The following is a 24619-nucleotide window of genomic DNA, read 5'->3' on the forward strand; positions in this document are numbered from 1 at the left end:
TGAAGGAGGATTGGGCCAGATGGATGGATGTGGATTTCGCTAGTGAAAGAGTTTAGAAATAACTACATATTTTATTATTGTATTTATTTTATAGTAGAATAATACCATTATTTAGAATAGATAATTTTGAATATACTTAGAATAATACTATTATTGTATTCCACTTTATTGTAGAATGATACTATTGTACAATGTATCAGTAGTCATTACTAGTGAAAATAATAATAATTATTATTATAAGTACAAGCCATAAAAATGTAGTCATAGAATTAGGGGGGACAGTATAAAATATTAGGAAAGAAGCATTTTTATTCTTAATATTATAAAAACGTATTATGTAGCAGTGTATTATATGTAATATGGGATGTGCTTTATGTGTGATATATGTGGTATAATTTAACAATAATACAGAGGAGTACATTTTAATCTGTATATTATAAATGGTAAATGGCATATTTCGTGTAATAGATGTCATAGAATATACAATAGCTCTAAATACACGATTTGATAGAAACGACTGATATTATTATAGTATATGGATAAAAGTGATACTTTTATTTTTATCATGTATTTGAATAAAGTTGTCATTTACACGTTATTTACTCTGTGGCGTTTCACGTGTCTGTGCCAACCCTGTAACCCTCGGGCTGCGCTGGCCCCGCCCTGTCCCTGGCAGGCTGAGGGCAGTGCCTTCAGTCGGTGTCACTATCGCCCCGCCCTCTCCCTGGCATGCTGAGGGCAGTGCCTTCAGTTAGTGTCACCATCGCCCCGCCCTGTCTCTGGCAGGCTGAGGGCGATGGCTTCAGTCGGTGCCGCCATGGTTCCGCCCTGTCCCTGGCAGGCTGAGGGCGATGGCTTCAGTCGGTGTCACCGTGGTTCCGCCCTGTCCCTGGCAGGCTGAGGGCAGCGGCTTCATCCTGTGCCGCCATGGTTCCGCCCTGTCCCTGGCAGGCTGAGGGCAGCGGCTTCATCCTGTGCCGCCATGGTTCCGCCCTGTCCCTGGCAGGCTGAGGGCGATCGCTTCAGTTGGTGTCACTATCGCCCCGCCCTGTCCCTGGCAGGCTGAGGGTAGTGCCTTCAGTCGGTGTCACCATGGTTCCGCCCTGTCCCTGGCAGGCTGAGGGCAGCAGCTTCGGTGTCACCATCGCCCCGCCCTGTCTCTGGCAGGCTGAGGGCGATGGCTTCAGTCGGTGTCACCATCGCCCCGCCCTCTCCCTGGCAGGCTGAGGGCAGCAGCTTCGGTGTCACCATCGCCCCGCCCTGTCTCTGGCAGGCTGAGGGCGATGGCTTCAGTCGGTGCCGCCATGGTTCCGCCCTGTCCCTGGCAGGCTGAGGGCAGCGGCTTCATTCGCAGGCTGAGGGCGGTGCGGCCGGCCCGATGGCCGCCGTGTTCCTGGTGACGCTGTACGAGTATTCGCCGCTGTTCTACATCGCCCTGGTGTCCGTGTGCTTCCTCGTCACCAGCGCGCTCGTCCTGGGCTGGTCAGTGCTCTGGGGCCGCTGGGGCTCGGGCTGGGATGCGGGGGGCAAAGCCAGGCCCATGGCAGGGGGTTCCTTTCCAACCCAAATCCTCCTCGGCTTCTAAACGAGCAGCCAAAATAAACTTTAAAAAAATTCATGTATATTTCTGTTAAGCTCTTTTTTTAGCAATGCCAAAGTTTTCTGAATATTTTTTGTGATATCATTTATAATATTGACAAGCAATGCGTTTGTATGTACTGAGCAATGTGTGTGTGTCCAGGGAAGGGAGCAGAGCTGGGAAGGGGCTGGAGCACCAGGAGGGGCTGGGGGAGCTGGAAAGGAGCTCAGCCTGGAGAAAAGGAGGCTCAGGGGGACCCTGTGGCTCTGCACAACTCCCTGGGTGCAGCCAGTGACTTTTCCAACCTAAATTATTCTGTCAATCTGTGAGCTGATCTCCTGAAGTGTCTCGAAGGGTGGTGAGTGAAAGAGCTTCTGCTTGTGTTTGAGGGGATGCAGCAAAGATGTCACTGTTGCCTTTTCCAGAAACAGGTCCTTGAATGTTCCTAACTCTCAGGAGTTTCTGTCAGTGTAAACACTGACAAGTGGAGAGAGAGCATTGATTAGCACCCAAAATCTTTCATGTTGGAATTGTGGCTCCACAAGACTTGTGTGGCTTCTGGTGAAAATAAAACTGGAGTTGTTGAAATTCCTCTCATTGGTTTCACATTAATATCTGCAGTGCTGTGCTTTGTGTTTTCCACCCTGTGAACTGCAAGTGTTCAGTTCTGTTGAACTGTTTCTTCTCAGCAGCATCTAAATCCTCTGCTTGGCTCTTTCTTTCCTGCAAAGGAAATTTTTTCTTGTTTATGGTGCTTTTGTTGGCTGCCACTGGCTCACACACGTGTCCTGTGCTGCTGTTGATCTTTCAGAGGTGCTTTGTGAGAAGTTTGTGTTGCTGTTTTACAGTTCCTCCCCTAGTGCTGGGTGTCAGTGGAGGCAACTGGGATTTTTTTGTGTGGGGATGAAGCTCCCCCTCATTATTTACTGGGAGACAGAAGTAGTAGAATTCCCTTTTATGTCTCTCTGTCCCACTGCACTGATGGTATTAAATTACTATCCACATCTCATCACTTCATCCGTTTTTTTAAAAAAAAAAATCTTTAAAAGTCGATAGTACTGGTGATAAAGGTATCTTTTAAAAAAAAGATGATTTAGATAAATCTTCATCATGTCTATGCCTAACCACTGATCCTTTTGCCAATTTAATCATTATTTATCTACTTGTAAGAAATGCTGGCAATCCCCTGCTCGAAAAGGTCTGAAATAGATGTGTGCCACAAGATCCTTACATCTGTCCACTGTTGTCTTTTGGGTACAGGGTGTGCAGAGGACTGTCCAGAGGCATCTTTTTTTTTCAGGATCAGAGATTCCAGTCACTATAACTGGTGTTATTGCAGTTTATGGATATATATGCATTTTTTTTCTTCAAACTGAACTGTTAAGGGCCTGTGAATCAAGGAGGTGCCAGGAGCTCAGCACATACAGGCAGGTGAATGTGTGGGCAGCTGGTCAGAGGTATTTGCTGCTCCCTTGGAATTCTCCTGCACCACAGCCATGACCAGGAGCCTCTGAGAGATTTTCCTGTGCCTGCAGCTGCCATTGCAGCTCAAATGCTCCTGAACTTGCCCAGGAAAACAACTCAAGTCCTTCATTTGCCACAGAGTACTGTAAATGCAAATGGTGCACAGAACACCTGATCTATTCCTGCTGTGGCATTTGGGCTCACCCATCATTTTCAGCATTAATTTGTTTAATGATGTGTTTGTGGTGGTGTCAGTCAGCTTGAAAAACACCAGCTGCTCAGGAATGTTTGCATTCTCATTTGTTAAGCCTTGCAGTGATGGGAGGAGCATCTGTTCCTATGGCCAGCCCCGGATACCTGTGGGTCTGCTCACAGTCCAAGTAGGTTAGTGCACAGGCACCTTCCAGAGCCAGCCCTACAGGTGCCCTGGGCACAGGGATGAAGTGGAATTTAGATCATCTGATTACCTGGGCATTGTATTTTTAGCTGGAGGGGAATGCTCTTGTTAGGAGGAGCTGAAGGCTCAGCACCTGTTGGAGGTCTGGCTCTGCAGAGACATTAATTCATTAACAAAACCCTTGGAAATTCTTGCCTTTTCTAAGCTAGCACTGCTCTGAAGAAATTAATGTTCTCCTCTACCAGCTGATGATGTGGACTGTTAGATCATAAAATAAAAACTGTATCTGTATTCATCCTTCCTATACTGAATGCTACCTTAAAATTTACAGAAAACCACACCTTACTGGGGGACAGAAAGTCCTTCTGCCTTCAGCTGTTGCTAAAACTGTACCAGAAGCTCTTTTATCTTGGCACTTTTCAGGATTGTCCTGTTGCTTTCACCCAGCAGAGAAAGTCTCCAAAAAAGAGGTTTCCCTTGGCAATCAGGCAGATTCTGGTATAAAACAGGAGGCACCTTTAGGTGCAGCTGCAGAGATTGGCTCCCTTGAGCTCTGGTTATTGAAGAAGGGAAATAGCTGCTGCCTCTGGTTTGTTTGTGAGATGTTTAACAGCCCCAGGGAAGTCACTGTGGGTGTTTTCACTTGTAGCAGAGAGATTTGACCCTCTGTGTGCACAAATCAAGGATGGCCAAAAGCCTTAGATGATGCCACTGATCAAATGTAAATATTTCCATGAAAGGAATGGCTTTAAACAGACAGAGAGCAGGTTGAGGATGGCTCTTAGGAAGAAATTCTAGGCTGTGATGGAGATGAGGCCATGGGAAGGGTTGCCCAGAGAAGCTGTGGCTGCCCCATTCCTGGAAGAGTTCCAGGCCACGTTGGATGTGGCTTGGAGCAACCTGGTGTAGTGCAAAGTGTCCCTGCTCAGGGGAGGAGGGTAGAATGGAACTCAACTGTTCAGGATTCCCATGGAAGTTCTGGCCTAGCCCTTTACCACTAGAGGGCATTGACTACCCTCATTAATGTTATTCCCTTTCTGGAAACCAAGTATTCCTCCTTTAGAGATTCCCTGTGTCACTATGAAAACTTCTGCCTTCTGCCACAAAAAGCTGAAGTGGGATTGGCAGTATACATTATCCATGCATCCTAGCAGATATTCTGGAAAGCCAAATTACATCAATTTGTTGTGCTGCTTGCTATTTAGAGCTGACAAAAAAATCAAATGTGTCAACATTAACACTTAACCCACTTGTTCTTCTTGTTTCATGTCTCCCAGGTTTGGTTTGGGTGTTCCTGTTATTCTGAGGAACTCGGAAGAGACAGAATCCAGCACAAGGGTATTGAAAAAGCGGATGAGACAAGTGAAGAATCCTTTTGGCTTGGAGATCCATAATCCTGCTGCAGCTTCAGTGACAAGTCAGTGGATTTCTGATGTAATTTTTGTCAATTTGTGTTATTGAACTTGGTGCTTTCCATTTTCTGCCCAGAATCATAGGGTGATTCGGGTTGGAAGGGACATTAAATATCATCATTCTTGCTCTCATCCTTTTGCTTTATCGTAACTCCTCAGAAATACACTTCCATTCCAACAGAAGTAAGTTTTTACTCAGTTTATAAACGTGGCGTTTTTAAAAGTGAAATGTTTGAATATGTAGGTATAGTTTAATTCTCATTAATGAAACACTTCTTGCTGTTACAGGTCTTTAAGTAACTAAAACATTTGCAAATTACCAACCACCGTGGGTGTTTCTATAAATTTCATAGAATTGTCAAATCCTACAGAATTCATTAAGGAATATGTGCCACCCACTTAAATCTAGCCCAGATCTTCAGCAATGTTTGGAAGTGTCTATTTTTAATAAATAGGTAAATAAAATCATCACCCTCTTTTTCTGTCTGTGGAAACTGAATTTAAATATCTGTTTGGATCAAAGTTCAAGTCATTCCTAACACCTCTGAAATCACCCACACAGGAAGTGGAATTCATGGCCTTCTGCATCACTGGGGAGCAGAGAGCAAGGCTGAGCATCTTCCACCCCCACAGATGTGGGGCCTTCCAATGCACGAGGAAGGGCTGCAGCAGATTTCCCCCTCCTTCAACATAAAAAATTCCCAACACAATGAATCCAACAATTCAGTTTTCATGTAACTTGGATTATTCAAGAGCTTTGAGCACTCCTGCTCCTGTTTGTGCAGGAAGTGTTTAGAAGTTGACGGGTTTTTGGAAAAAGAATGGAGAGCATAGATTGCCTTTCTGTCCTCCCTTTGCATAATCAAGAGCCTTATTCTTTGAGACCACAGACAGTTTTGTAGATGAGTGATCCAATTAATACCATTATCTCAGGAGGGAATGGACTTTGGGCTAAGGCTTGTGCTCTTGGATCTGCCAGTGAATGTGTAAAGTGTTACCAGAAGTTAAAATTTACCCTTCATAAAATGCATGTGGTGTTTTTGTGAACTTAATCAGCCATTTTATCTCCTCACACCCACTTCCTCATCCCTACTGACTTCCATAAACACTAAACTGACTGTAAATTGTTAGAATATTTGTTTATAATGATAAATAATTTCTGTTATTTTATAATGTTTATCATTTTAGGGGTGGCCTAATTGTAACCTTTCAGTACCTGAAGGGACCCTAAAAGAAAGAAACTTCTACAAGGGCCTGAAGTGACAGGACAATGGCTTCCTGCTGACAGAAGACAGGATTAGATGGGATATTGGGAAGGAATTCTTGGCTGTGAGGGTGGTGAGGCCCTGGCACAGGTTGCCCAGAGAAGCTGTGGCTGCCCTTGGATCTCTGGAAGTGTCCAAGTCCAGGTTGGATGGAGCTTGGAGCAGCCTGGGGTAGTGGAAGGTATCCCTGCTCATGGCAGGGGAGTAGAACTGGATGGTCTTTCAGGTCCCTTCCAACCCAAACCATTCTACAGTTTTATGGTTCTGTGATAAAAATCTGTGACACTGAAGTTGTTTTCTGCTTGCAAAGCAGCTACACTTAGCAACTCCAGGATTGCTGCACATGGCTGAGCTAATGAAATCCTTCTCCTGTTTCTCCAAGGGGGTGTAACACTGACACCTGACTGCCTGGAGGATTGTGTCCTTACCTGCTACTGGGGCTGCAACGTCCAGAGACTCCACGAAGCACTGCAGAAACACGTCTACTGCTTCAGAATAAAGACTCCTCAGGCATTAGAGGATGCTCTCTACAACGAGTACCTCTACAAACAGCAGCACTTGTATCCTTTTTTTTAATACATTGATTTTTTTGGCATGGGGAGCGTTGAGGCTGGTGAACATGGCACGGGTTTTGGCACAATGTGTTTATGAACAAACACGATGACAAATATTCTTTATGCAAACGTCACATTTGTCTGCAATTGCAGCCACTGATTGTTTTCCTTGACACAGACAAAGCATTAAAAAAAATGACAAGGCAGAGAAATATTGTCAGTTACCAGAAGATGCTCAAGTTGTGGATTTTGGCCCCGTGCCTAGAGCTCGCTATCCCTTGGTAGCTTTGCTGACGTTAGCAGATGAAGAAGACAGAGAAATATATGATATTGTAAGTGATATGAGAGTATATTTCAGGGTCACTGTATTTGAGGTCTGAATGTTTCAGGAGAGAGGTTTGAATAAAGCAGCTTCACTTCCCTGTTCCCTAGAATTTGGTCCCTCACTTCATTATTTTCTAAAATCAAGCAGTTCAAAGTTTTAACTTTCAAACGCCAATCATCAAAAAGGCAATGAAGAAACATTACTTACTCTTTTACTCATTCACTACACGATTTAAATGATACTTGTGATTTTCACAAAGCTCCTGTCTGCCAAGGTCTCTGTGGTCAGGGGAAGGAGGGTTGGGGCAGTTTAGCAACCTGTTACTCTGATTTCTGGCATCACATGGACCTGTGGTGGAGCTCTTGTGCTGATACAGGCTCTTGGATTCTGTTGGCAAGGCAGGAGGATTTTTTTATAAGTGTCTGGCACAAATATGAAGCTGATTGCTGACTTGGCTGTTAGAAACACAGAAATTACCTTTCTGCCTCAGCTCTGTGTCATGGTTGTGTCTCACAGGAGCCAACTCCTGGGCACTTACAGGAAGGGGTGAAGGTCTGGTTTGAGGTTTATATGAGATACTCAGCTCCCAAAAAAAGGTCTCCTCCTAATCTCTTACTGTTAAAGCAGCTTCAGCCTTGCCACATGCTGTTCAATTTATAAGGTCTAAATTGATGATATCTGAATGATTTGAGACACACTTTTAATCTCCCATCTTTTCATTGGATTGATAATCTGCTTGCACCAACTGCTTGAACAGAAACACAACTGAACTTGGAAGCAAATTCCCTAAATCCACTGAACACTTTTCCATGCATTCATCTGGAAATTGTAATCACACCAATGTATAAAAAAATCTGCCCCCTTTCCAGGGGATGCCTGTTCTTGTCACGTGGCCTTAGGACTGTCCTCCTCCTTCCTATCCCCACTCAAGATGTTTTAGTGTTTTAATACATTTTTAAATGTTCAGATGTCAGATTAGTTTAATATAAAGAGACTGTAAACTTAATATTTGAATGTATTTGACATCAACATGGACATGAATTTGTAACACCTCTCATTTGAGCCTTAACATAGAAGAAAAGGTGAAAGGTGGGGTGGTATTTTTTCTCTGGTTTTGGAGGAAAGGAACACATCCAGAATCTGTAAATCCAGTCAAGGAGTAACTCCATCTGAACTCCTTGCCAGACAAATGTCAAAATTGCATCTGGTTTGTTGAAACAAACTTGTAAAATAGCAATGGAGCGTGGAAATGGATCTTTGCCAGTGTGATATTACCATTTTGAGTTATTTGGGGGGGGTCTGTGTGCCTATGTATGTCCATTGGTATGGATTGAGTTTCACTGTCTGTTTCCTGGGGGAGTCTGATTTTCATCCTAACTGGTTTTGTGGCAAGATCATCCCTATTTGATTTTGTGCCACAATTTTCCTCTAAATCCAGAAAATTAGCATGACCATATATAAGAGTTACAGAAATTATTGGAAGACTGACAGGGCTAAGGTGGAACCTTAGATCTCAGGCACTGTGATGTTGAAAAAAAAGATCCTTTTGCCAAGGAATAGTGAATTCAGTTCTTAAAAATCCATATGTGTAGGTACATACACATTTGAACTCTGTATTTAATTAGCCATGTGTGGATTTTGAAGTGCAAGTCTAATTTGCCTTTAAATTTCTTTTTAAGGCAAAACAGCTTCTATATTTCATTTCTCTCTTGACAGCTTCTGGGAACTACAATAATATTGAATTTCACTTTCTTTTTTCCCAGCTTTTTTAGAGGCTATTACGTAATTTGGGCAGGGTGGGGGCTGTTAGGCACAGCATGCAAGCTTAGAGTGCTTATATTTCCAGAGGAATTATCTAAAGTCAGCCTGTGGGGGTTCAGAATCCTTTCCAGTGAAATTTGTCTTTTGCCTGCTCAGATTACAAGCCAATCAGTGACACTTCTTAGTGATTTTTGGAGTCCAAAAACTGCAGTCTGTGTGTTTGTGATGGAAGGGGGAGAAAGTGGAGAAGGCTGCTCAGGTGCCTTTCCAGTTTGGGGTCTAATTCCATGAGGTGGGAGCAGCCAGAGGAGGTTTCTGCTATAAACTGGCCACAGAAGGGCTCCATGGGGAAGCAGGGTGGGAAGCTGAAGGATCACCAAGTGCTCTCTCATACCACATCCTGTTTATACCTTGCCCAGTGTTTTGGTTTGTTTTTTCTTTTAAATTAGTGCTTGAAGTCAACTTTGTTGAATGCCCGATTGTCTAAGGAATTAAGCAGGTCAGAAGCTGTATCAAAGAATAATTTGGGTTGGAAGGGACCTCAAAGATCATATTTCAATCCCTGCCATGGGCAGGGACACTTTGCACTAGACCAGGTTGCTCCAAGCCACATCCAATGTGGTGTAGAACACTTCCAGGCATGGGGCAGCCACAGCTTCTCTGGGCAACCTGTGTCAGGGCCTCACCACCCTCACAGTCAGGAATTCCTTCCCAGTATCCCATCTATCCCTGCCCTCTGGCTGGGGGAAGCCATTCCCATTTGTCCTGTCCCTCCATCCCTTGTCCCAAATCCCTTTCCAGCTCTCTTGGAGCCCCTTTAAGCCCTGGAAGGAGCTCTGAAGTCTTCCTGGAGCCTCTTCTCTTCTCTTCTCTTCTCTTCTCTTCTCTTTGCTGGGGTGAACGCCCCCAGTTCTCTCAGCCCAAGTGATAAGTCATTAAACACAAGACTCTTTCTGTTTGTAGATTGCAATGGTGGCTGTAATTCACATTCCTGATCAAAGCTACAGATTCTCCTGCCGAATATTGTATCAGTATCTCCTCCTAGCTCAAGGTCAATACCATGATCTCAAGGTAAGCCACTCACGGAGTCTGGTTTCGTTTGTGTGACAGTATTAACTTTAGCTTGTGTAGGCTTTCAGGAGCCTAAATTAGTACAAGACTTCTATTGTCATGCAAAGAACTGGTTGGCAGTTAAAATTATTTTATCAGTTAAGGAGTTCCACAGGAACTTACTGTACAGAAATATTTTCCATGAAAATATTCAAGATTTCCTGGAGGAATTACTTGCTTCTAATCTTGGAGTCCTAGTGTCCACTTAGTAAAGCAATAGTAAGAAACGCACTGTTGAATGCTTCTTCTTTCCAGAATATTTGTTATTTCCTTGCTAGTCACTCAAACCAGCTCTTTCTTCAAAATTCCCCTTCAATCAGGAAAGCCTCAGAAGAAACGTACTTTGTTAAAATTCCTTTTTCCTGCACTACTGCTAGGAATCACGCCCAGAAGAATTTTCTCTTCACGTAAAACAAGACAAAAAAAAGCAGTAGGGGATTGGAATATGAGCAAGAGCAGAATGGGTTGAGTGAAGCAGATTTGACAGCGTGGTGGATGTAATTTTGGTAGGAATGGATAGAATATCCCTCTAGGCACAGAGATTGATGGACCAGAAACAAACCCAAGCTGCTGAAAACCTGGGCACTTCTGTTAAAGTTCATGCATGACGTTGATTTGATGCAGCCAAGATCTGTTGACTTATCCTTAATATTTTCCCACTGGTTTATGTAATTTCATGTTTCTAAAATGCCTTTAACTGAAGGCCAGGCAGCTGCCAGGACCCACACAGAGTCTGGCACTGTTTGGCTCAGTGGACACCAGTGAATGGACCCAGTGGAACTTCCATTGCATGTGTGTGTGTGTGTGCAGGGATTGGGGGGAGTGTGCTGACTTCTAAATATTTGTTCTTACGTGTATTTTAGCAACTCTTCATGTCTGCAAATAGTCCTGCACCCTCCTCCAGTAATACCTTCCCTGGTGAGAGCAGCACTGACAGAGGGTTGCTGGAAAAGGCCGGGCTGGCTGGAGATGAACCAGAATTGCAGGAAGAAAACAGCAAAGACTGTGTTGTTTGCCAGAACGGCCCCGTGAACTGGGTCCTCCTGCCCTGCAGACACACGTGCCTGTGTGATGGCTGCATCAAGTATTTCCAGCAGTGCCCAATGTGCAGGCAGTTCGTGCAAGAGTCTTTCCCACTTTGCAGCAAAAAGGAGCAAGATGAGGATGAATCGACCCATGTCTTGCAAGATGTTCTTCCTGGAAGAGTTTTTTAACGGGAGTTAAAAATAAAAGACCTGGGTTGTGTGCACTGAGATTAAATGTGGAAGCCAGACTATTTATGGGAGGATATGTAGCATTAACTTGCAGGATTTGGCTTTTTATTCTTGGGTAATTTTCAGCTTCCTTATTTTTCCTCGCTCCATATGCTCGCAGGAGCACTGCTTACCCATGCAATGTGGACAGGAGAAGTGCGTAGGATATCTCTGAAGGATGTGATTTTATTTATAACTGCTTCCTAGTTTTTCTTGGAGCACTATTGGAGGCTATTTTGACTACTAAATTTAGGCTGTCTACTAAAAAAAGAGTGAAACTTGCAAGTGCAGTTGCACAAGGCTCATTCTATATTTATTGTGTTTAAAATACTAGAGCCGTACATCATTTTAACTCGGTATAATTTAGGAACTTAGCACTTTACAGAATGTACCATATGAAGGAAAGTAAATATTCTCCATTGTTAACCCCGTGTGTGTTTATTTTGTAGCTGAAGGTTGGACTGTGGCAGGAGCTGGGGGTTGAAGGTGTGGCTCAGGACACTGTTTCTGGCTGGTTTGAAGGATTTGTGTGTGGAGGACTTCAGCCAAAGCCCTTTGGAAAGACTTTTGTTGATTATTCCTGAACTACATGTTGCTGACACTTTCAAGCCTGAGCCCCTGCGATGACATCTTGAGACACAGACTTTCAGCATTGTTGGCAGTGCCTGTAAGAACTTGTTCTCCATGCAAGTGTTGGTTAATCACTCCTCAGAGTGGTGGCAGTTTTGCAGTGCTTTGGGGAATTTCCAACTCTTTTCACTTGCTTGGGCAGCTTGGATGCAAAGTTAACCAGTTACCTTTATCAGGAAATGTATGTGCTGTAACAAAGGAAAAAGCTAAAGAATAGCAGAATGTTATTTCCTTTCACTCCAATGGTGTGTTGTCAAAAGCAATAAAAATGGCTGTTCAGAAGAGAAAGTGGTTTGTTTCTTTAGAGAGAGACAAATTCTCCTGAAGACAAATGGGCTGAGTCTCTCACCTGCTCACTGTAAAGGAAAATGCTCCTTAGAACGTGTAGAAATGAGGAGTAGCTGCTTTCTGTCCTCTCTCTTGTTCCCTTGCAGCTTTTCTCCACGTCCAGTTCCAGGACAGCTGCTCAGGCTCAGGCAGGGAAATCTGAAGATTTAAAATTTGAGGATTGCTCCACAATCTTCAGCTCCACTGTCCTGCAGCTCCAGGGTACACACAAGGTGCTGCACACCTCCAAACCAGGGAAGGAAGCTTCCCCTACTCAAAAGTATTCCATCTTCACCTTCCCATCCTTCTTTTTTTTATTGTTTGCTGTGACCCTGCATCCAAACTTCTGGCAATTACCTCTGAGGAAAAGATTTAGGAGGTGGTGTTGGGAAGAGTAATGATTAGTTGTAAGGACAGATGGAAGTGGAGAATTGATGCCTGTAGCCACAGATTTCCAGCCAGTGATCAGCAGGCTGGTTGTAAGACAATTTATCTGCTCTGCCTAAAGTGACCATCCTGGCCAGGGACAACTTGGGAATAAACTACTGGACAAACCAGGCTGTTTGCACTGTGTATCAACCAGGAATAACCTGAGGTGTCTGAGGGGACACAGTGCCTGATCCATGGCAGCAGCTGCTTCCACATGAGCAGCTCACACAGCATGTGGGACAGTGGCTGGGCAGCTTGTTATTCCAGAGGAGCAGGTTAATGCTGTGCTGGTTCCAGCCTGGAGCTGGAACTGATAATTCAGCCTGGGCACTGATAATTAGCAGGGACTTGTTTGCCCATGGAGATGATGAAGGAAATGTTGTTTACTGCTTGACTGCAGTAGTCACCGATATTTAATCAATTAATTAAAATCTCCCATCAAACAGTGTGATCCAAACCTGTGGGCTTGTTTAATCTCACAGTGAAATGGTATTCAAGTAACCCCACAGAGAGTTGCCTGGTCTGTCTCATCCTTCAATCAATGCCAGTATTAAATAATAATGGCAAGCAGGATGTAGCAGTGCTGAACTGCCAGGCCATGTATTTACCATTAAGTCTGTCCCAGCTTTTCATTTGTTACTTGCTCTTTTAATAGCATTTTCCAGAGATGCTTAGTTGCTTTCTCTGCTCTAACAAGCTTCCTTGCTGGCCCAAATGAAAGACCTGATGGAGAGTTATAAAAAGTACAGTAGCTGGCTCATTAAGTTTGCCCTTCTTCTAAGAAGCCATCCCAAAATACAGATCAGGTGAGAAGGAGAAGGAGCAGCTCTAAAGCAGCCCTGTGCATCCCTTGGTTGTCTTAAAGCAGAGATTCAAGGCTCTAAAAGAGAAATAAAACCTTCCTGTGACCCACAAAACCACAGTGTATTGACAGAGGCGGTTCTGCTCTGTCACCCTGTTGTAATAGAAATAATATAACATTCCTTTCCTGCTCATTATAGATGATGCTTATGGATGTGGTGACATCAAGGAATGTGGGAAGACTTCTGGCAACAAGATTTGGTTCTTTTAAGCAGCATTGGAGTGTTTCAGATTTGTAATTTTTTTTTGCTGCAGGAGAGGTTGGTTTGGTTTGATTCATCAACTCCAATTGGAGCTGAGGCTTCCAAATGAGTTGATCAGACCTAAGAGATGCTATTTAGGGATGTCCCAATGTGTCTTTCCAAGTGCCAGTGGACTGTGACATGGGCATCTTCCTTCTGTAGGGAAAGTTGCTGTGTTAGGATCTTCCCTCCTCCTTATCTGCCTCCTGCCAGGTAGAGGGGAAAATGGTTGGAGGGCAAATCCAGGTCAGCTCAGATGGCTGCTGTAGAATTCCCTGACAGGAGGGTGCAGCCAGGTGAGGGTTGGTCTCTTCTCCCAAGGAACAAGCAATAGGAGACAGCCTCAAGTTGCACCAGGGGAGGTCTAGCTTGGATATCAGGGAAAAATTCTTCCCTGAAAGTGTGGCCAGGCTGTCCACAGGTTGCCCATGTACGTGTTTTGTTCAACCTTAAGATGGACTTCTGTGTAAATTTTATTTAAATGCTTCCTTTATGTGCTAACATCAAGTATGGTAAAAGCAGACAGGAATCAGGGGCTGAGTTTCTCCTGCTGATTTGCACATTGCTGAGTCTCCCAGTGCCCTGAGGAAGCTCTGCCAGGACTGCAGGTGATGTCTGCCAGGTGAGGGAGGTCTGGGGCTGACGTGTGTGACTGGAAGTCTCTGCAGCAACTGGCCACCAGTCACTTGCTCAGCTGTCCTCATATCCAGAGTAAACAAGGACTGGCCTCTGTCACTGCAGCAGACATGCAGCCCCTGCAAAGGCTGTCCCTGGTGTCCTGTGTGTGTGTAGCTGATGTAATTAATACCAGGGATAGCTGAATTTCATCTGTTACAGCACAAGTCCTCTGAACTGAGCTGTTAGAAAGGCTTGGTGCTGCCTTGCTGGAATATGCTGGGCAGGGAAAAAAGAGAAAACCAGGATTAGGTGTTTATTTCTGGATAACTTTGGTATTACTACCATTTTTGATGGCACACAATGATGCAGGTGCAAACCTGAGTGCAGCTATGAGGCCACAGCTGAGCACTGGAGGGTCCTGTGCTTTGCAGAATCTGCCAAAATCGTCCCCCAAACCACAGAGGGGCCCAGAAAGTGTCTGCTGAATGCTGCAGAGTCACTTGGGCAGCTCTGCAAATTGTTTCTGTGTTGCTTTTACTCCCTCATGTCTGTGAGCGATGTGGGTAGAGAGACACGAGCTTGTAGTGCAGTGTGGATATACCTGTAAAAAGGAGCTGCTGCTGGTTGAGTTCCATAAATTTGTGGGAATGTGCAACACCTACATAAAGGCACCTTTGTGTGGGTGCTGCTGCAGCTGAGCTAGGAGAGGTTCTGCCTTAACCACCCCATCTCATAATGGGAATTTACAAATACTCTATGTAGACACAGTCTTAAGACTAAGTGAATCCATCAGCAGAGTCTGGTGAGCAAAGTGAGGAGTCTTTGTGTTTCTCACACAGTATTTTGGAAATCAACAACATAAATTCATGCTGAGGTTACTGAGCCTTCATCAGGGTTCAGGGAAACCCCAAAAACTCCTTCTGTTCTTTCTCCCTGCATGTGAACTCCTCAGGAAGTTCATAAAAAGGGCAACACTGGGAAGTTTGCCACAGTTGTGACATGAGGAGTTGTTGCATTTCTGTCACACCTCTGTAAGTGTTCAAGGCCAGGCTCGGTGGAACTTTGGAGCAACCTGGTCTAGTGGAAGGCTCCCTTCCCATGGCAGGGGGTTGGAAAAGATGATCTTTAAGGTTCCTCCCAACCCAAACCATTCTGGGATTCTCTGATTTCTGTTGTTTAGAAAACACCTGTGCTACTCATGCTGTTCCTGGATCCTCCTGAGATTTGAGTGAATCCCAGAGCTGCTTCTGTGGGACCAGCAATAAATTATCTGGACAATTAGTTGCTACTTGTGTTTTCTATCCTCAGTCTGCAGCGACCTTTTATCAGGAGAAGATTTGCACTTTAAAAGCTTTCCTAGCTTTTAAATGCCTCCTCCAGCTTTTTGTCTTCATCAGCTGAGGGGTTCTGGCAGCCCCTAATAATTTTTCCTCTCCCATTGCAAAGCCACTTCACATCTAATATTTTCCGGCAGATTCCTCAGTAGTAGCTGCAGTCAGGGGACTGGTAAGAGGTCTAATGCATCACTTCTCTCCCTCCTCGTGCTATTTATTCCAGTGTCTATCAGCTCCTCATGAGCAATACTTCAACAAACAGGCTGGAGAGGAGAGTTGCTAACTTGTGAATTATGTTGGTAGTTCTCCTCCTCATTTTTCCCTGTAACACTGCAGATGCTGTTGAGTTTGGAGGCAGAACAGAGCTCTAGCAGGGATTATCAGGCATCAGTCTCCTGGCAGCAGAACCGTGAGATACAGATGTTGTGTCTTCCCTGGTCATGTGCAGCTCAGACACCATGTTTGGTTTTTCACCCCAGGTCCTGAGGGTCCTCAATTTCAAGGATTTTCCCTGTAGGGAAAGAGCACGGCCTGTGAGCTCAAAAGGCACCAGCTTGGAGGGAGCCTGGGGTGGGATATTGCTGGCAGCAAGGCTGAGGATGGTTATGGCAAGTGAGGAGCCCCAAGGGAGTTGGGCACAGTGTGGTCTCACCTTGCCAGGGTGAGCAGAGCCCTGTGGGACAGCACATTCCATTGATCAAAGTCAGACCAGGGCAGTGACTTATGGCACAGCACAGCTTGAAAAGCAATCATTTTCCTTCACCAGATGCTGCCTTACACAAGACAAGGTTGGTGACCCAGCTGCTGCCTTTCCTTTGAAAGCCAATTTCCTCCCAGGGGATCAGTACCAAACCCTGGCTGGAGTGGCTGCAGCATCATCCAAACCATCCTCTGCTGGGACAGCTGGAGTGACACAAGAACTTACCTTTACATTCTGCTAAGCATCAAAAAAAGGTGTTTGCCAAGAGCTGGTGGATTTCCATTGAAGAATGTCTACAACTTTGCCAGTCTTTCAATCTCTAAGTGTCTTCCCAGAGAAATGAAAATGTGTGAATGAGTTTGCCAGCTTCAGTTTTCCCTTTTGGCACCAACTTCTTAATGAAAAAGCCTCCATCAAATTTCACAGCATTTAATGCTCTGTTATTAGGAGGGCTTGGGCAAGCCCTTGGAGGTCTGAGTGGATCATCTCCATTTACATCCAGTCCAGCTGTGCCCACACATGCTTGTTAGTCCATGCAGCCCTAGATGTCACTTCCCTGGGTTTTGCTGAAGTTGTTTGGAGCCAGGAGCAGGAGGATCGAAGAGGACTGTTTTCCTCCATGTTTATGTTCCACATTTGGACCCCCTTCCATTTCATCAGGTAGGAGCATTGAGGTTTTCCTCCACCCTAGCTGCATCTAAACCTTCACCCAGCCTGGAAATTCCTCCTCTCTCCTTTAACGATAATCTTAAATTACCCTAATCTTGTCAACTGCTCCATTATTAATAACTAACCAGGAAAACTGCCATAGTGTCAATGCTGCTGACACGTGTCTTGAGCTGGAACCAGGCTTCCAAAGAGAATTGCTTGAGAGGGGTGGTTAGGGAAGCAATTTCCTCGATGGTGCATGCTAATGCACATATCCAAGCCTGTCTTGGAGCTGCTGGAGACAGGGAGTCGAGCAGCTCTGCTGCACGGTGTCTCCTTGGGGATCAGTGTCTTGTTTCATCAGGGCCATCTGCTTGCAACACAGCCTCAGTCAGCTCCAAGTCCTACAACAAGCTGCTCTCAGTGCTGGCTGGAAATGGTTGGAAAAATCAGAGTGTTGTAGGTAAACACGAGGCAGGCTATGGGATACAGCCATCCAGGGAGTTCTCTGGCTGGCAGGCATTTATGGGGTGTTGGTGGGCATGAAGAGGGGCCCTGAGCTGCTCAGGGGTGCAGACCCATGCCAGGTGGGAGTGGAACTGTGCTCTGTGCCCATGCCAGTGGCTGGAAAGGATGGAATGGGACATGTCTCGTGGGCCCCACAAACCAGCACTGATAACCAGGCTGCCCTGGAGGCCAAAACACACAGAGATCTCAGTCCTACAAAGACACATTCTGCAAATACTCACTTGCTGTCAGTGGGATGATCACATTTTGCAATATTTATATTCAAGGGGTTGTTTGAAACTGGAAAAGCCCAGTGAAACTTACTGGAAATCCTTCACATCCCTTTTTGCATCCCCTTCTTCCTCTGCTCCTCTTCATCACAGATTCTGTTGGCATTGCCAGGCGAGAGAGCAGCCTGTGATACATTTACCAGGGGTGGTTTTTTGAGGACCATTAGTTAAGCTGATTTATTTTGTTGGCTCTGTGTCCCCAGGGTCCCTGTGAGCCAGCTCACCAAGCGTGCAGGGCAGAGCTGACACTGCTGGAGAGGTGATGTCTGTGCACTCCCAGCATTTCAGAGAGGACATGGGATCTCCTCACAGCAGCCCCTTGACAATGGCTAAACAAATACAGCACGAGCAGCCCTTCCATGCTACCCAGTGTTTCCCCAGTGCTCCTTTCATCAGGTGTTAGCACCCAGATGCTGCCAGCCACTTTTTCTCTTTCAGATCTGTGGTTGCAGCTCAAGCCAGAGGGTTAAATGTGCTTTTCCTACCAGCCCTCATCCCCCATCATGCAGTGATCACTGCCTCTGGCATCAGGGGAGTCAGCCTGTGCTGCTTTCACTAGAATTTGGGCTGCAACACTTAATTTTCTACTCACAGGGCTTAAGAAGCAGTGGCTGTACATCCAGACTGAGAGCTGATCCATGTGGAGGGTCATGTTAAGGCTGGAAGATGGAAGAAGGCTGGTCTTTAAGGTCCCTTCCAACCCAAACTATTCGAAGATTCTAGGATTTTTAATGCCTGCCTCATCCAGTTTGGAAATACAGACCCACATAGGTTTTATTGTTTACTTTTAATTTTTAATTTTATTATATTTCTTTTTTGTGTGCATTTGCTTTTGGTAGGGCTTTTTATGTGAATTTCACTGCTCCACTTCAGCACCCAAGGTAGGGAAAATGCTGCTATCCCAGTGGCCAATTCCCACACTGTGTTTAGGAACAAATGGAAGAGATGTTGTGTTTAATTATCTCAGCCTGCTTACCACGGTATTTTCACTAATATTTGGGTTTAATGAGCTAGGAAATCTGGGCCATTGTGTGCTGGTGGATACACTCATCCTTTCTTCAGCTAAATATGTTATCAGATAGCTTCCACGGAGATGAGCAACTGTTTCCTTTGAACTCGAGAATCGTCAGGATTCACTAATTTGCTTAGACCACCTGCTTGGCTAACATTACCACAGGCCTCTTATTTTCCCTCAGAAATGGTAAACAGAAATCTAAATGTTGCTGTACTGACCGTGGAGAAGAGGAGGCTGAGGGGAGACCTCACTGAGTGTGCAGCTTCCTCCCGAGGGGCATTGGATGGGCAGCTCTGATGTCTGCTCTCTGTGACAGTGACAGGATGCAAGGGAACAGCAGGAAGGTGTGTGAGCGATTTAGGGTCGATATCGGGAAAGGTTTTTTCCCTCAGAGCATGGCTGGGCACTGCCCAGGCTCCCCAGGGAATGGGCACAGCCTGAGGCTGCCAGAGCTCCAGGAGTGTTTGGACAATGCTCTCAGGGATGCACAGGGTGGGATTATTGGGGTGTCTGTGCAGGGCCAGGAGCTTGATCCATGATCCCTGGGGGCTCCTTCCAGCTCAGGATATTCTATTATTTCATGACACATCCCAGCCCAACATCTGCTGTGCCCCAGCCCACAACAACACAGAGAATGCACAGCCCCACTAACAGCCTCTGCTTCCTACCCAGGGACTTGCAGCCCTGCAGAAATCCTCCAGTTGGATCTGCAAAGATCCCAAGGTCTCACAGGAATTACCATATGAAACAGAATTATCCTGCTTCTCCACTCACTCTGCCTTGTGTTTTGCATGGGGTGTCTTTGCTCCCAGGACACATGGTCTGCACTTTGCATTCTCCATCCTCAGGGAAGAGAGTTGGCCATGGGGGTGTTGCTGAGTCCCCCCACTGCAGTCAGGGAAGGAGATTTGCTTCCTTCCAGCCAGCTTGAGGATCCTTCCATCACACTGATCTGCAGGGGCACCCGCCCTGCAGAGCACGGAATGCAGCAAGGAATTTCTTCCACGGGTCACAGATCTATTTTTTAATTACCATAGAAACCTCCAAACATCAGGCATGTGCTGTTACGTCAGGGTCTCACTCCTCCACAGCTGCCTCCTGGGGACACTCTGGGAACAGGAACTGTGAGGTCCTGAGTGCCGAGCGATTATTTTGGGTTAATTAGCAAACATGGTCTTGGTATCTCCTGGAGCCCGGGATAGAAACCGTGGCTTTGGTCCTTTCACTCTTTTAATCCATGACTTGCTGGTGTGGGGGGAACACCATTTCCCACCACCCCACCCAGCCTCACAGAGGGATGCATTTTCTGCTTCAGTCCTAAACATCCTTCCCATCGCTGCCGTTCCCACTTTAGACGTGCAAAATGCAAAAACCTGGGAGGCGGTTTTGGCACAGCCAGCTTGGCAACCCTGAAATTAGCGGGGTGTGAGCGCGTGGCGTTCCCACCCGGAGCTCCTCGTGCCGCTGGAGCCTCGCTCCGCGTTCCCGTGTGAGACGCGCACCCAGCGCGGCAGATGGAGCATCCTCACGGCTCCACAGGCCCTCCCAAAGCACACCCCGACAGCAAGGGGCTCCGTGGTGGAGCATTTCTTGGGATGGAGCTGGAGGATGAGGCAGATGGCTGGGGTTTGTTGGCAGGGAAATCCTGTTTGTTTAATTAGTCACCAGACAGACTGAGAGCTAAAGGCAAACTCCAAGTGTGGTGAGATGGATCATTTACATTTGATGTCTACCTGGTGATTGATCCTGAGCTCATCATCCTGCTGTGGGATTGATGCTCCAGCACACAGGACTGGGTGTTCCCAGTGGTTTTGGGCAGCCTTTGTTTCCCCACTACAATTCTTCCCCCAAAAGGGGCAGATTCAGACACATGTGTTGCTTTAAAAAGCAACCAAAATATGCACAAACATGGAGTTTTCCTTTCTCCAGCCTTCACCAGAGCACACAGCCACTTGTGGGGAATGGATTTCTAAAGAGGCTCCAAGAGAGCTGGAGAGGGACTTGGGACAAGGGCCTGGAGTGACAGGACACAGGGAATGGCTTTCCACTGCCAGAGGGCAGGGAGAGATGGGACATTGGGAAGGAATTCTTCCCTGTGAGGGTGGGGAGATGCTGGCACAGGTTATCCAGAGCAGCTGTGGCTGCCCCTGGATGCCTGGAAGTGTCCAAAGCCAGGTTGGACAGGGCTTGGAGCAGCCTGGGGTAGTGGAATGTGTCCCTGCCATGGCAGGGGGTGGAATGGATGAGCTTTAAGATCTGTTATTCTGTGACTCACTGGTGGAGGGACCCAGCCCCTCCTTTGCCATGATGCCATCAAGTGTCCTTCCCAAACCATCTCCTGACACCTGGGCCTGTCTCTTAACTCTGAGCTTTCCTGTCCTCAGAGTAATGAGGACTGGGAAATGCTGCAGGTGTAGAATCATGGAATCAGAGAATTGTTAAGGGTGGGAAAGCCCTGTAAGATCACTGAGTCCAACCATTCCCCCAGCACTGCCAAGGCCACCACTAACCCATGTCCCCAAGTGCCACATCCACATGGCTTTTAAATCCCTTCAGGGATGGGGACTGCACCATTGCCCTGGGCAGAGGTACCAGTGTCACTTGTTCCTGAGCATGGATCAGATATTTTGGGGAAGGGAATCCTAAAGGGGCTTCAAGAGAACTGAGGAGATACTTTGGACAATGGCCTGGAGTGACAAGGCAAAAAGAAATGTCTTAAAACTGACAGGTATTCCCACCAAAAAAAGGCCACAGATAAAAGAACTCCCCACCTTATTTCTGTCATAAAATGTTTGATTATGTTCAGTGTTTGATGTCTTCTTGCAAACACTTGTGCTTTGGTTGTTTTTTTTTCCAGTTTCCCTTCTTGCATATACCTGTATCACTCACCCCTTGTAATGGGATAGAAATAAATGAAAAAAATAAAAAAAAGAAAGGGAAATATATTCTGCACGGGAAATGATAACCCAAACACAAATCCTGCCCCTCTCTGGGGAAACGGATAACCCCAAACTCAAATCCTGTCCCTCCCTGCACACTTACTGCTCGATGGGGTTAAACCCACGCACATTTAACCCGTACATCTAACACGCAAAACTCCACAAAAAAATAAAACCAGGTTTAGAAATCCCCGTGTGGGGACGAGGCCACATTCAGCAGATCCCAAATCAGCGTTGTTTCCCCCCAAACCCCTGCCATAACCCCGCAGCCCGCTAGAGGGAGGTTTCCTCCAGCGGGAGATCCGCAGCTCGGGGCGGCGCTGGGCGGGGAGGCACGGAGTGTTTTCCAGCGTTCCCCGTGCGGGAGGAGCACCCACAGCCCGGGGGAGTGGCGGGAGGCGCGGGGGGCGCGGGGGACACGCTGGGGACACGCTGGGGACACGCGGGCCACTCGCGTCCCCCTCGGGCTCCCCCTCCGCCGCGCGCCGCGGCCCCGCCCACCCCGCGATGACGTCACCCGTATGCAAATGAGCGCCATGAGGGGAGCGCGGGCACGGCGCGCGGCCGGCCTCAGTCTCGCGCCGCGGAGCGCGCGCGCGCCCCCCCCTCACCCCCCCTTTCCCTTTTCCCTTTTCCCGCCTCCTTCCCTCGTTTTCCCCCCCCGTCCATCCCGCGGACATGGCACGGCCACCTTAAAGCGCCGCGCCGCCCCCCTCCTCCCCCGGCCGCCGGGGCCGCTATGAGTCAGGTGAGTGTGTTTTCGCACGGCGTGTGTGTGTGTGTGCGCGCGGGGGAGAACTTTTGGGCGCGGGGGGCGCGCTGCAGTGCCGGGGGTGCCGGTGCTCCCCGTCCATCCCGGATGGCGCTGCTGCCTGTGGGGGATCGCCGTGACGGTGTGGGAATGCGCGGTGGGTGAGGAGTGGGAGGAAGGCGGCGGGCTGAGGGCGAGCCTTCCTCTCCATCCTCCTCCTCGCCGTCCTCCCCTGGCCCCTGACGCCCCCTCCTCTCTCTGTTCCAGGTGTGAAGCCCCCGCCGGCAGCAGGTCGTCCCCCTCGCTGGCTGCAGCCCTGACGCTGGGATTTTCCTTTTTTTTTTTGGCTTATTTTTTTCTTTTTTTTTTTTTTTTTCCGGCCCCACCACCTCCCTCCTTCCCTCCCTCGCTCCCTCCCTCCAGGAATCCAGCGCTGCACCGAAGCCAGAAGAGAGGGAGCAAAACCCAGCCCAGGCCGAGAGCTGCGTCCAGAAACCAAACCCGCCCTTCGCGTCGCAAAGGAGATTTTTTTTTTTTAACCATTATTATTTTTATTATTATTATTATTATTTTTATTTTTAACACCCCTGACCCGAGCACGGTGGCGGCAGCGGCGCCGGGGCAGGCAGGCTGTCCCGGTTATTTATTCTCTCCCCGCAGAGCTGTCCCTCCGGCTCACCATGATGTTCCGAGACCAGGTTGGCGTGCTGGCCGGGTGGTTCAAGGGCTGGAACGAGTGTGAGCAGACTGTTGCGCTGCTCTCGCTGCTCAAACGCGTCAGCCGGACCCAGGCTCGCTTCCTCCAGCTCTGCCTCGAGCATTCCCTGGCAGACTGCACCGAGCTCCACATCCTCGAAGGGGAGGCCAACAACCCCGGTGAGTGGTGCCGTTTGCTGCGAGCCTTCTCGGGAGATGATGCTCTAATGCCGTCGGAATTTTGAAAAATACACCCGAGGAACGGGTGCGGTTTGGGAGCCGGGGAGTCCCCCGGCTTGATTGCGGGAACAGCTTCTCTGCTCACGTTTTATTTTCCAAACGGGGTTTGGCTTATTTCAGTTTGGTTTTTCACAGCAAACTACTCCGCTCCATGGCGTGGTGTAACTACGGTAGCATGAATGATTGGTGGGTTTTTTTTTCCTCTCCCCCCATGCCCCCCCTTCCTCCTTCCATGCAGTTTCCTGTGAAATAAGTAAGTCAGGTCACGTAGAGTCTGGATTTTCTAGGCTTCTTTTGGGCAACGTGGCTTGCTTTGCTCTCTGCAACATGCAGAAGCAGCTCATCGCTACCTCAGACGAACTGTTATTGTATAAAGGTCTGGGCAACTGGGTTATCCTTCTTTTTTTGGTGGTTTTTTTTGTTAAATGTGGCAATTCCTATTTCATCATTCAGATCCTGTTTGGACGCATTTTTTTCCTGCGGCTCTGAATACCCCCTTGTGTTTTCAGCAGAGCTCTAAGAAAATATGAGTGGACTGTTTCATGTTACTGAGCGTGCAGGGTGCAGGACAGAAAATGTGTGTGGCTACCAAAAGTGTATTTTGCTTTTATTTATTTGCCATTAGAAGTTGCTGAACTCCTCCAAAGCAAATGGGAGTTGGAGCAGGATGGGAATGGCACAAGCACCGTGTGAATTTCACCGTGTGTTACAGATGTGTGTTTTCCTAAGTGTGGATGTACAGAGGGATGCAAGTCATTTAAAGTACAGTTTTTGTAATACAGAGGGTCAGTAGGGAAGGCAAAATGTCATTTAGTTGCGTAGTTCTGTTTCTCCAACACCTCCAAAAAAAAAATCCCAAACCAAAAAAATCCCCCAGCCCATAAAAAGCAAATCAACACCCCCCGTTCCTAAGCACCCATTTGATTTAAAATCCCAGAGGATTGGAAGCTCTTGGGTTTTGGGCTGTGCAGGGCAGAGCAGTGCCGAGGAGTGTTCCGTGATGGGTGGAAATCTTGCAGCCGGATCCCGAACAGAGCCCCCGGTGTGGACGGGGCGGGAGGAATGCAGGGTCCTTCTCCAGCTGTTCCCTATTAGAGCACCGAGCCGGCAGGATTTGGCAGCTGCCTGTGCTGCCATTTGATGACAAGGTCCAGCGCAGCGCCGTGTTCCACCGCGGACGGATTTAAGTCCTTCTGCAGGAAACCAAGCCTGGAGCTGCTCCGGCGCAAAGGGATCGGCGCTGGCTGCAGGGGAGCGAGGCTGGAATTGGCC

The 24619-nt window shown here is 47.2% G+C and overlaps 2 protein-coding genes across 9 annotated transcripts in view; both read left to right on the forward strand.

Moving 5' to 3' along the window:
- Positions 1 to 1236: 1236 nt before the first annotated feature.
- Positions 1237 to 12038, forward strand: CGRRF1 (cell growth regulator with ring finger domain 1). Its single transcript, XM_085060988.1, has 6 exons — positions 1237 to 1482; positions 4718 to 4857; positions 6500 to 6677; positions 6856 to 7003; positions 9721 to 9828; positions 10731 to 12038. Exons 1-6 carry the CDS (start codon positions 1379 to 1381, stop codon positions 11079 to 11081), a joined length of 1029 nt encoding a protein of 342 aa, XP_084917114.1. The 5' UTR covers positions 1237 to 1378; the 3' UTR covers positions 11082 to 12038.
- Positions 12039 to 22254: 10216 nt separating this feature from the next.
- The window catches only part of SAMD4A (sterile alpha motif domain containing 4A), a 97913-nt gene continuing 95548 nt past the window's right edge, over positions 22255 to 24619 (forward strand). For 5 of the 8 annotated variants that reach the window (XR_014852381.1, XM_085060993.1, XM_085060996.1 and 2 more), the window contains exons 1-2: positions 22255 to 22408; positions 22679 to 23287. Coding sequence is in view for 7 of the 8 variants with exons in the window: in XM_085060993.1 (XP_084917119.1) it covers positions 23092 to 23287 (196 nt within the window). In the remaining variant the exon portion in view is untranslated. Of the gene's footprint in view, positions 22409 to 22435; positions 22569 to 22661; positions 23288 to 24619 lie in introns of those variants that run through there. The other 3 variants (XM_085060991.1, XM_085060990.1, XM_085060992.1) reach the window with 3 other exon arrangements.

This window comes from Lichenostomus cassidix, chromosome 5, assembly GCF_008360975.1.
Source record: "Lichenostomus cassidix isolate B80296 chromosome 5, HeHo_3.0, whole genome shotgun sequence".
Taxonomy (NCBI): domain Eukaryota; kingdom Metazoa; phylum Chordata; class Aves; order Passeriformes; family Meliphagidae; genus Lichenostomus; species Lichenostomus cassidix.